At 44.4% G+C, this 12,018-nt stretch overlaps 1 protein-coding gene across 4 annotated transcripts in view; it reads left to right on the forward strand.

Annotated features, from left to right (window-relative positions):
• Positions 1-11,266, forward strand: part of CUNH9orf43 (chromosome unknown C9orf43 homolog) — a 16,717-nt gene extending 5,451 nt beyond the window's left edge. For 2 of the 4 annotated variants that reach the window (XM_024762175.1, XM_024762176.1), the window contains exons 4-12: positions 1,120-1,177; positions 2,738-2,829; positions 4,440-4,506; positions 5,265-5,419; positions 6,092-6,242; positions 6,601-6,661; positions 6,933-6,991; positions 7,433-7,520; positions 10,784-11,266. In XM_024762175.1, the coding sequence (XP_024617943.1) occupies positions 1,120-1,177; positions 2,738-2,829; positions 4,440-4,506; positions 5,265-5,419; positions 6,092-6,242; positions 6,601-6,661; positions 6,933-6,991; positions 7,433-7,520; positions 10,784-10,995 (943 nt within the window). In that variant the 3' untranslated portion in view covers positions 10,996-11,266. Of the gene's footprint in view, positions 1-1,119; positions 1,178-2,737; positions 2,830-4,439; positions 4,507-5,264; positions 5,420-6,091; positions 6,243-6,600; positions 6,662-6,932; positions 6,992-7,432; positions 7,521-9,745; positions 9,826-10,504; positions 10,572-10,783 lie in introns of all 4 variants that reach the window. The other 2 variants (XM_024762178.1, XM_024762177.1) reach the window with 2 other exon arrangements.
• Positions 11,267-12,018: the final 752 nt, after the last annotated feature.

The following is a 12,018-nucleotide window of genomic DNA, read 5'->3' on the forward strand; positions in this document are numbered from 1 at the left end:
GTAGGGGCCTGTGTCTCGGAGAACTTGATAAATCAGGCCAAGGAGTCAGGTCTTTATCTTACACCTCTTTGCAATATTCATTCATTTATACATTTAACATGTTTTAAAAAAAACAAAACAAATGATATGAAAATATGAAGGGTTGATATTCTTTTTTTTACTGTGGTAAATATACATAACATAAAATTGACCATTTTAACTATTTTTTTTAAAAAAAATATTTATTTTTGGTTGCACTGGGTCTTCGTTGCTGCGTGGTGTGCGGGCTTCTCACTGCGGTGGCTTCTAGTTGTGGCACGCGGGCTCAGTAGTTGTGGTGCACAGGCTTAGTTGCTCCGTGGCATGTGGGATCTTCCCGGACCAGGGCTTGAACCCGTGTCCCCTGAATTGGCAGGCGGATTCTTAACCACTGCACCACCAGGGAAGCCCTTAACCATTTTTAAGTGTACAGTAGCATCAAGTACACTCAACAGTCTTGTGCAACTATTGCCACTATCCCCTTCTAGAACTTTTTCATCATCTCAAACAGAAACTCTGTGCCCATTAAACAATAACTCCCCTTTCCCTCCTCCCTGTGGCCCCTGGTAATCTCTATTCAATTTTTTTTGTCTCTATGCATTTGCCTATTCTAGGTAGTGGAGTCATACAATGTTTGTCCTTTTGTGTCTAGCTTATTTCACCTTGCATAATGTTTTCAAGCTTCCTCCTGTTGTCACATTTTTCAGAATTTCATTCCTTTTTAAGGTTGAAAAATAGTCCATTGTATGTCTGTGCCACGTTTTGTTTAGCATGTTTTTGAACATCTACATCAAAGTAACTTAATAAATTTTTATCGATGGTGATGTAACTATCTGTAGTTGGAGAGAGAAGCACATAGGCTATGAATTCAGTTTGATGCAACAAATAGTTGTGAAGTGTTTGCAATGTGCAATGTCTGGAAGCTGTTCCAGGAAAAACAAACAAAACTTAAGGCGATGCTGAGACCCTACATTCATTTGGTAGGAATTAAGCCCAAGGGTTTCTGTATATAAGTAAGAGGCTTTTCCTCATAGCCCTAATTTTATCATTCCACTTAAGTCTTTTGTGACTCTGTTTCATGTTTGGAAACTCATTTTTTAGGCCTTGGAAGGATTTACCTGACAGAGACTTAATACACCGTACTAACAGATCTCCCAAAGTAAGTCACAGATTAAAAAAGGTACTTCCTCAGCATTTTCTCTTTACTAGTGGGAATAAAATATTTGCCTTTATTTAACGTTCAGGATGACTATAATCTGAATAATGATGATGATCACTATCTAATATTGGGCCCTTACTGTGTGCTGGGCTCTGTGCTGATGCCTTTACATGTTATACTGTTTTTAGAGATTGATTTGAGGTAGTTTGGCATAGGTGAGAATTTCCTATCTCTGTCCTGCATAGAGCATGTTCAGCTACTAAGTAGACACTGTCATCTCATAATACAGGGAAATTAGAATGCCAGAATGTCAGATCTAAAATAAGCCTCAAGATCGTCTACACTCATGACTTACAGAGTTTTTCAGCTATGACCTATGGTAAGAGATACACTTTACAACAAAATATCATGGAACAGTCTTTACCGTAACTATGAGCGGTATACTCTGAAGTTTTCTATCCTGTTCTATTTCATTTTAAAACAGTGTAGGCTGTAATTCACAAAATTTGATTTCGTGACCTATGAATAAGTTGCAGCTGCAGTTTGAAGAATATTGCTATGGTCTATCTCATATATCTTACAGTTGAGGAAACTGAGGCCCAGATAGGAAGTGATTTGCTGAAGCACAGCTAGTTAGGAGAAGAGCTAAATTTTAAGAAGGAAAAAACCCTTCTACTTGTCTACAATAGAGATTTACTGTTTTTTGCAGTCCTACTGGATGTCTTATATTTTTCCCATAAGATCCTTCACTTTTCATGTGGTGGAGAGTAAGGGTGAGGGACTAAGAGAGGGTAGATGGGTTTGAAAAGATGAATGTACAAATCACTTACCTCTTTGACCTCTTCAGAATGAGAGGGTTAGATTCAATTCGTTTTAAGTTAATTGTCTAGGATAATACACGCGCATGGTTCTAAATTCAAAATGCATAAAAGGGTTTATGGTGCAAAAAAGGTCTTCTCTGTTCCCCCAAGCCAGTTAGTTCCTTTTCATGGGGACAACCTTATCTTTAATAGTTTTTTTTTTCCCTGCCTGAATCCTGCCAGAGGTATAGAATAGATGATTTATACGATTTCCTTTTAAATCTAGGATCCTAAATAGTGAAATGTGAAAAAATTTATGACTTTAACTTTTATGTAGATGCTTATAATTGTAGACAGGCTGTAGAAGTAGAAAACTTGCTTCTGCCTCTGTCGGTTCTCTCCCTGCTCCCAGACTGTGTTGTCTTATCTGCAGGGGATCTAAGTCTCTGTAGTGCAGTGGGCAGAATGACTAGTGTTCCCTTAGGTAAGCCCCAAGGTGTCCTCCTATGAGGTGGGGTTGGGAGTTGCTAAATGCTACCCTAATGTGGCAGGGAGACAGGGGACACTATACACTTACCAGTGCTCACTCTTGCAGAGTACCTTTACTGATACCTAGTTTCTCGGAGGAGCAGTATGAAGATATTTTGGGGATCGGAAATGTTTTTTTTCTTACCATCTTCTGAACCACCATACCTTTCGGTTAGCATGATGATTCAGTCCTTATCCCAGTACATACACAGGCTTTATATCTTTCTCTTAGCTATCAGTGCTAAATTTGAATGAGACACAACTTCCTTGTCCTCAAGATGTAAGAAATATGGATGTAATTTGGATCCCAGAGAAGCATATGAGGTGAGTATCATGTCGAGAACTTGGGAGTCTTCAACTCTCGTGTTCTACAAATGCCTATCGTCCTCTACAGACCTTCTCTCTGTGACTTTTTTTTTCTTTTTTAAAATTAATCAATTAATTAATTTTTGGCCGTGTTGGGTCTTCGTTGCTGCGTGTGGGTTTTCTCTAGTTGTGGCGAGCGGGGGCTGCTCTTCATTGCGGTGTGTGGGCTTCTCACTGTGATGGCTTCTCTTGTTGGGGAGCACTGGCTGTAGGGCACAGGCTCAGAAGTTGTGGCGCACGGGCTTAGTTGCTTCACGGCACGTGGGATCTTCCCGGACCAGGGATCGAACCCGTGTCCCCAGCATTGGCAGGTAGATTCTTAACCACTGTGCCACCAGGGAAGTCCCCTGTAACCTCGCTTTTAGCTACCTCATTGCAAGAAGCAGGAGGTCAAGCAGAGCAGAAGGCTATGGTCTCTTGTATTTGCCTCTTGCTACACTGGAATTCTTGTTAGTACACTTTGAGATTCATGCTTTGGGAGTTTTCTACATAAAATTCTACCTGACAGTAAATAGCATACAAGATAGGGCCTAATGTATTTGTGAGGTTTGATTAAGAAACAAATGCCTTCTGACTATCAGTTTTTCTTATTAGCCATCAGCAACTAGTAAAAAAGTTTTCAGTGAAAGCTGTGAATCTTTGGTCTCAACCCTAAGGACTAGCACACTGGTACAAAATAAATAGCATATATATAGAGCTTGTGTACAAAGCAAGCATGACAAACATCATTTGGCGAAGGTCCAAAGGCTTGCTAATATTGGCAATCATTGGAAGAAATTGGTTTTTCTTTCGTGACTGCTGAGGCTTTCAGATTCTTTTTGAGTGACTGTTTAGAGATGATGAGACTTTATTTTCTTTAAAAAATTCCTGTGTATGCTTCTTTATATGCATTTTGTGTGTGAATATATATGGTGTAAACAAGAAACCCCTAAGGATTTATTTCCTTTCATGTAAAAGAAGCCCAGAGTTGGGTGGGCCGGGACTAGTATGTCAGCTCCATGAGGTAACCAGAAGCCAGAGCTCCTTCTAGCTTTTTGGGTCATCATCCTTAGCCCATGGCTTCCATCTTCTTAGGTGCTTTCTAGGGGCTTTCAAAGTCTAAGCTGACTGCTAGAGCTTCAGCCATCATATCTGTGTTCCAGGCAAGAAGGAGGAGGGAGATGACAGAGCAAAAAATATTTGAGCACCTCTGTGCTTAGCAGTGGAATTCAGTGGAGAACTAAATACTTTGTCCCTTCCTCCTGGAGTCTTACGGTGGTGGTGGGATTCAGACATTATAGACATTGCTGCACCTAAGTATATAATTGCTAATTTGGATGAATACTATGAAAGTAAGTAAATGGATTGTATGAGAGAACGGTGGGGAACCTAGTTCAGATGTGAGGGTGAGGTGGGGGTGGGGTTCTTGTTTTTAGCAGCCTCTGGGAAGCAGGTACCCCTGGCTTCCCAGCCAGCCGTCTTAGAGTACTGAATGGAGGATGGAAATCTTCATGTTCATCATTCATACGTATCCCTGATGTTTCTGTTTAAGATGTCTGGGAATAAGTTGTGGTTATTCTTATTTCAAGTCCAGCTGAGAAGAAGCATACTATTCGCAGCCAGGATGGGGAGATGAAAAGAAAGAAATCTACAGGGGTAAGTTTGCTGTTTTGGCCAAACCTTCATGATATTACTACGCAGAGTTTATTTTTGTTTTCCCTTCAGGTATCTTCCCCATCCCCCCATTCTCTCTTTAAACGAACAAAATCTGCCAAAGAAAACCCCTCTTAAGGAAGGAATAATTACCAAACCATCTTCTACTCCGAGACTCTTTTCCCCTACCTCCTCCTTGTAGGAAAGTAAAAGAACACCTTGAAGAGATGTTAGGAGGAACTGTTGGGTATTCAGAGGGAATTTTTGGTTGATTAAAAGCTAATTTTCATTGTGATGGGAATAGAATTTCAACAGACTAGAAGTTATAATGGACCTGTGCTTCTAATTCTAATTCTGCCATTTATTGGGTAAATGTAGCCTTGGGTAAGTCACAGAGCTGGCAGGTTGCTGTGTCCAGGAGAATAGTGTCTTGGCCCATTTTGTTTGTTGCTGAATCCCCAGCCCTAGCTCTATGCCTGGCACATAGTTGGCCAATAAGTATTTGTTCAGAACCTTTTGGGGAAAAAAATGACACAAAACAGCTAATCCTCATATTTTCTGAATTCAACAGTAGGATTGAAGAGCCAGATTGGGAAAAATGTGGTGGGTCTGGTAGTGTAGAGGAGGTGAGGATGCTGGAGTAGGTCTGGAAACAAGAGTTTCCCGTGGCACCGTTGTACCGGGAAGCTGGAATGCTGATGGGACAAAGTGGCATTGAAGAGAGCGCTTCAGCGAGTTCTTTCCCATCATTTCTCTTCCAGAAACACAAGTCATCTCGGGACACAGAAGCACAGTTGGGACTTCCAGGGATGATTGTGCCACCTCCCTCCCCAGTACACTTGTTTGAAGAACTAAGTTCAGAACGCGTACCTTTATGGAACCAGTATGACATGTTACCTCAGGATCTACTGAAGGAGTAAGTACCATGTAAGCCTGTGGGAGAAGCAGAGCGTCTTCTTTTCTTCAGAAGCTGAGAAGGGTCTAAGCAGTGTGCTCTTTCTGAGGAGGGAGGGGAGAAAACTGCCACCCTCCTTGGTCACTGAGTTCTTGGACTTAGTGTGCAGTGATGGCGGTAATCACCCCCATTTATTAAGTACACTTACATCTGCCAGGCCCTGTGCACATTGCGTATCTTCTCTCATTTAAACCTCCACGGGGAGGCAGACATACTCTTCTTTCTGTAGATGAGTTACGGGTAAGTGGGAGGCAGAACGGATGTGTGGTTTGGAGCGAGACAACCTTTGAATTTTGTATTGAAATTTACCGCCTTTGTGAATTTTGACTATTTAGTTAGCATCTTTCATCTTCATTTTCCTCATTTTAAAAATGAGGATAATAATACCTGTCCTTAGGGTGTGGTAACGATTCAGTGGTATAAAACACATGAGCCTGACATATAGTAAACACTTAATCCATTCAGCTACAATTATCATACTTGCATCTCAAAGCCATTACCGAATGAGCACCTGTTGGTACAGGCCTTTTAAGGCCCAGAGTGGACATGTCTTCACATTTGGAGCCTTTTCATCTCTTTCTCCTCAGCCAAGAAGAGCTGCTGCTGACTTTCTGCCATCTCTGTTCCTTGCAGCCTCTTGCTGGATAAAGGGAAAACCATACCTCATCTGGAGATGCAGACACAGTTGGCCATGATGAAAAAGAAACCTCCCCTGGAAAAGAGCCGACCTTACGGTGCCATTTCTGCTAAGATGCATTTACCTGTACACTGCCTCACCCTGCAAGTAAGAGCTAGGGAACCTCAGAGGAAGACGTCTGTATGCAAGTCCAAACTCATCTCTCCTCAAGGCTGGAGGAGTTAACATTCTATTCCTTCTTTCTCTTCTGTCCTTCCACTCTGCATCCAGGCCCCATAGAAGGGCTGGGCTGTATGTACAGGGAGAGGTTTTAGGAGAGCAGCGCTCTCTATTTCTTCTGCATTTTGCTTTCCACACCTTCCCCTCTCCAGAGCCCCTGGTACAATGCTGAACACATTGGCTTCTCAAAAATGTTTGTTGACTAGTTGTATGAATGCATTTGGGGATACATTTTGGGAAAGGGAAAGACCTACAGTAGAGCTTTTCTTCTTTTTTTTTCCTCTAGAGACCAGCATTGAGATATCCTGAACATTTGAAGAAACTATATTATAACCTGACAACAGAAGGTAGGTTTTTCTCGTGCTGCTAGATCTCCAGGTACCATTCGCCGTCAGCCCAGATTTCTTATACTTGATCTTGGTCCCATGTTTGTGGCCACAGTCTTATAGGGTCACATGTAGAACTCAGAAAACTGCAGCTTCAAAAAGCACCCACTCCCGGCTTGGTCCTGACCAGAGAGAGAGTGTCACCATTGGGTAGCAGAGCACAGCAAGCAGCCCCGCGGAAGGGTGGGAGCTGTCAGGGAGAAGAGGATTGAGCTGGCTCTCTGGTCACCAGGTTACAGGAAGCAGCAGTGGCAGCAGCAGAGGAAGGTGAAGACAGCTACTGGGAAACAGGTAGAGTGGCAGTGACGGGACCCCCAGGACCTGCTAGGATTCGAGCAAGTGGGTGGTGCCTGGAGCAGGAAGGGATGTATGAGAGATGGGATTCTCCCTGGTGTCTGCTGGTTGTAGATGCAAAGTTCCTGTATGGTTATAGATACTAACTCCCTTCCTTTAAACCCTTTTTTTTGACGGTACGCGGGCCTCTCACTGTTGAGGCCTCTCCCGTTGTGGAGCACAGGCTCCAGACACGCAGGCTCAGCGGCCATGCTCACGGGCCCAGGCGCTCCGCAGCATGTGGGATCTTCCCAGACCGGGGCACGAACCCGTGTCCCCTGCATCGGCAGGCAGACTCCCAACCACTGCACCACCAGGGAAGCCCCCTTTAAACCCCTTTTGAAAAGGTTTCTTCACTTCCAAAAATCCTAATTCAGTTCCCCCTCATGTGGGTTTCAGGAGGCTAAAAAGAAATCCAAGAGTGAACCAGGGAGCCACAACACCTCGCATAAACGTTCAAGTGCCATGGCTTATGACCCATGCTGTGGTAAGGAGAGTGTATGGGTTTGGGAGTGACAGAATCCCAGGACCTAGCTGAGGACGGGAAAAGCTGAACACGTTTATCATTTGAGGACCTGCCTTTATCAGGCACTCGGAATTCCCCTTGGAATGCTTTGGTTTGGCTGGTCTACCGTGTATTATCCTTCCATCAAATATTTACTAAGCAAGCGAGCTGGTCCAGGTGTCTGCTTCACATGGGGATTTGAGAGATGACCATGAACATGAGTCAGAGTCACTTTCGCCTCAGGTCCTACTTTAGTAAAGGCAGCGGTTTGAGGATGAAGAGCTAGCCCAGGTTATTGAAGAGAAGAGCCCTGAGGGCCCATCGGCCAGTAAGGCAGGGAAGAGCCAGGGTCCTTCACCAGAGGGCCGTGAGAGTTCTAAGCAAGCAGAGTCAGCCGCTTCTCAGCCATAGGTTAAAGTCTCAGGGGGCTCACACTATCTAGCCCCATCCAGCAGGCAGGGGCTAATTCTTGACAGGCGATCCTTTTCCTATGGTGTTCATGCCAGAGATAAGAGATTCCCCTTTTTGGAGTTCTTATCATATCTGAGCTGAAGGATATACTTGCCCTGGTCCCTCTGACGTTTCTCAGCTTGAGTGCAGAATGGGAGCGGGGGAGAAAGAATCCCCCTAAACCTTGGAAGATTTTTCTGCCCTAAATAGACTGGACATTGCTGTCTGTAATGTGAAAATAACTGTTTAATCATCAGAATTCACTCTGCAACCCTGGGGCACTGAGGGCTCGGGTGAGATGTTTCCTGAGAAGGTTGCTGTTCTTGGTTTATCTCCCGTCCCACTGAGCTCTCTGATACCTAAAGTGTCTTCTAACATGAAGATCTAAGAAGGCTCCTGACCTTCACATGGGAGGTAGACAGAACTGGGGCAGAGGTACTTGTCCAAGGTTAGCCCTGCATCCAGGGTGATAACCAGTCCCTGAGTTTCATTCTGGTGCCTTCTGTTCCTCTTCCTGATGCCTCCAATAGGAGCAGCTTTGCTTGGATGACTGGGGGGCCCTTTGAATTGTGTTCTTAGAGCAGTGGCTTGTCTTCCTTGAGCTGAGAAAGGCCTCATGGAAGAGATGATTTTTTGTTTCTTTTTGTAAAAAATTTTTAAGCTGCGCCGTGTGGCACACAGGATCTTAGTTCCCCAACCAGGGATCGAACCCGTGCCCCCTGCCCTAGGAGCATGGAGTCTTAACCACTGGACTGCCAGGGAAGTCCTGAGGTTATTCTTGCATTGGATCTTGAATATGTGTGAGAGTTTTCCCAGTATGGACGAGAATTCCTGGAAACAGGAATAGGCTGGGTAAAGGCATCTTGGAGGAGCATGGCTGCAGGGAGGAGCATTGAGCAGTCTGACGTGGCTGTGGGGTCAGGTGTTTAAGGGAGAGAGGTAAATCAGGCCGAAGAGCCTGCTGAGATGTTTGATCTTTATCCTTAGTGGTCGTCGGTGATGCTCTACCTTAACGGTGCCCTGAAATCAACTGAGGAACTTTTAAAAACCTAAAACCCAGGCTGCACCCCAGACCTGTCAAATCAGAGTTTCTGGTGTTAGTATCCAGGCCTCGGTGGTTTTTAGAATGCCCCAGTGCTTCCAGTGTGTGGCTAAGGTGAGGACTAGTGCTGTTAGGGAGCCAACACAAGTGCCGAGCAAGGGAGGTCCTTGATTAGCGTTCCCTTTACCATCATACCTCTGCTGGCAGATTGGAAGATGTTCATTTAAAGAAAGGGAAACTGAGAAAGGAAAGAATAAGTGCATTTAGGGACTAGTTGGGGAAACATCTGATACAAAAGAATCATAGATCTAGAGTTTTTTCTGGAGGGAGGATGTTCATTTTCAGAAGCCAATATAGGTACATAGGGATGGCACAAGAAAGTAAGAGCAGTATTCATAGACTGAAAAGGTAGACTTAGAGGTTCTTTTGCTGCTATGATGTACAGGCACCTGCCCCTTAGGTTTCATGGAGGAATCCTGGATATTTTAATACGGACTTTATCTTAATCGCTAATTCTGTAATAGGTGGGGTCACAGTCCCAGGTCAACAGAATCACACATAGAACTCAGAGGGCTTAACTCCCTTTTACCTGCCTCTAAGGTTCTGCATTGTCCTGGATGGGGAGTCACCTGTAGACTAGGGATCAACTAGAAGTCCAACAATGGGGTATGAAATACCAATAAGAAGAGAATTGCATTGATTTTGTGGTCACTAGGTCACAGAACTCTACCAGGTCGGGAAAGTGACAAAAAACAGCAGCAGCAGGTGAAGATAGAAGGCCGCACCTTGAAACAGGTGAGAGTGTCTGAGGGCCATTCTGCTAGGGCTGTTTCAGTTGTCTGTCACTGTATAACAAACCACCCCAAAGCAGAACCATAGTGGTTTGCTATTTCTCATGGTTCTGTGGGTTGACCGGACAGTTTTTCTGGTCTTGCTTAAGGTCACTCATGCAGCGGCATTCAGCTGGAGGCTGGGTTGGGGCTCTTGGCCAGACTGTCTTAGTTCTCTTCTATGAGGCCTCTCCATGTGGCTAGTTTGGGCTTCTTGATAGCATAGTAATCTCATGAAAGCACTTTCCTAGGGATGGGCCTGGAACTGGAACAGTATCACTTCTGCCACATTTTATTTGTCAAAAAAATCACAAGTCTAGGCCAGATTCAAGAGGAGAGGAAATCAACTCCATCTCTTGATGGAAAGAACAGCATGTGCATACAGGAATGGGAGGAATTCTTGGCAGCCACCTTTGGAGGCAATCTACCCTTAGTTGACAGCTGGAAATGGGGGAAACTGGGTTCTGGCTTCATCTGGTCAGCCTGGAGGTCAAAGAATGCATGACACGAGCTTCTCTCTTCGATCTCAGGAGGCGGCATTTGTTCTGTCTTAGATATTAATTTCTCCAAGAAAAGCATCTTTTAGAAAAGCCCTTTGTTTCCTAAAGTCCTGATTCAAGTTTCCTTACACGTATGAATTTCAGGATTCCACAGAGAGACCACAGATGAACTGCACTAAGAAAAACCTGGATTCCTTCCCCGGTAGGAAGAGTAAGATACTAGGGTGGAGGAACCTTAGTAAGTGACTGAGGACAGGGAGAGCTGAACCTGTGCTGACCAGGATGGTTCACCTCTCTGGAGGGCAGAGCTCTCATCCCTCAGAAGGGTCCTAAAGACATTCCAGCCCTTCCTTTCTCTCTTGATTTTTCACAGTTAGTTGGGAGAAGGCTACAGGTGCAATTAATGGCTGGGTCTTTTTTTAGGTCCTGAATTATCCACAATAGAATGCACTAACAAGGACGTCAGGACTCAGGTGGAGATTTTGCTGGAAGCCCAAGAGAGGACCCCAAACAGTACTTCTAGAACAGGCTGGAACCCTGAGCTCGAACTGCTGAGGATTCTTCAGGACACTGATGAAGAGGATGAGGAGAACCAACCCTCTGGGGCACAGAGTGAAGAGTCTCTGGAGGCATAGGTGGAAGGCATCACGGGGCAGCCTTATTCCAGAGCAGGATGCTTGGATTCCTGAGGACAGTGACCTTGGACATAAGGGCAGGAAGGAGAGGGGACTTCTACTTCCTGGAGCCTCTACCGGGGTCTGACCTTAGGGATTCTGTTTTCTTCATTCACTTCTACTTGCTTCTAAAATAAGCGAGGGAGAAAAAGCCCCACCCCTTTCTAACTTAGACTCTTTCTCTTCCATTAGGGCCAGGATAATTTTAGTGATTAAATACAACTGCTGCTTATCAAAAGACTCATTTCTCTGTTTCTGGGTCACTTTTATCTCCTCTCTGAAACTGAAAGGTTTCTAGTTACAGGAAGATGAATTTGGCCTGTGGGAACCCCTACTGTGTTTCTTTTCCTCTTATTCCCTGGAAATGGTTTATTTTGAGGATGGCATCTGCATCGTTATCAAATAACATTCATTGTGCTGTGTGTTATGTGTAGTATTCTTTGTGTGGTAGAGGACGCATATTAACCTGAAAGAGTCTAAGGATCCAGTTCCTAAGTACTGAGTCTACGGGAAAATTTCAGTGATGTTCATAAAGACGCAGGATTTCAGAGTCTCAGGGTTGCTTGTACTTGGTTTTTGGAAGGATTTCTAAAAATGTTTTTGTCCTTAAACTTTTTAGTACAGAAAAATTTCAAAATTACGTAAAAGAATAATATAAGGAAACTCAGGATTTAAGTCGTGATGATTAGTACAGAGTTACCTTTTTTTTTTTCTGCGGTACGTGGGCCTCTCGCTGTTGTGGCCTTAGATTTGGGTAATAAAAGCCTGGGCTCCATGCCCCATGAGTTGAGGTAAGGGCAGTTGGGGCCCCAGTATTCTCAGCAGCTCTACCCGAGGTAGAGCTTCCCTCCCACAGTTAGGGTCTGGGTGGAAGAAGAGAGACTCCGCCTATGGGCTGTACTCACAGAACTTAGTCTCAGCGACAGGTAGCTAGGGGCAGGATGAGAAATGATGACATTCTGTTCCTCCTGGAAAGTAGCCCTC

This window comes from Neophocaena asiaeorientalis, unplaced genomic scaffold (genome assembly GCF_003031525.2).
Source record: "Neophocaena asiaeorientalis asiaeorientalis breed wild unplaced genomic scaffold, Neophocaena_asiaeorientalis_V1.1 scaffold78, whole genome shotgun sequence".
NCBI classification, from domain to species: domain Eukaryota; kingdom Metazoa; phylum Chordata; class Mammalia; order Artiodactyla; family Phocoenidae; genus Neophocaena; species Neophocaena asiaeorientalis.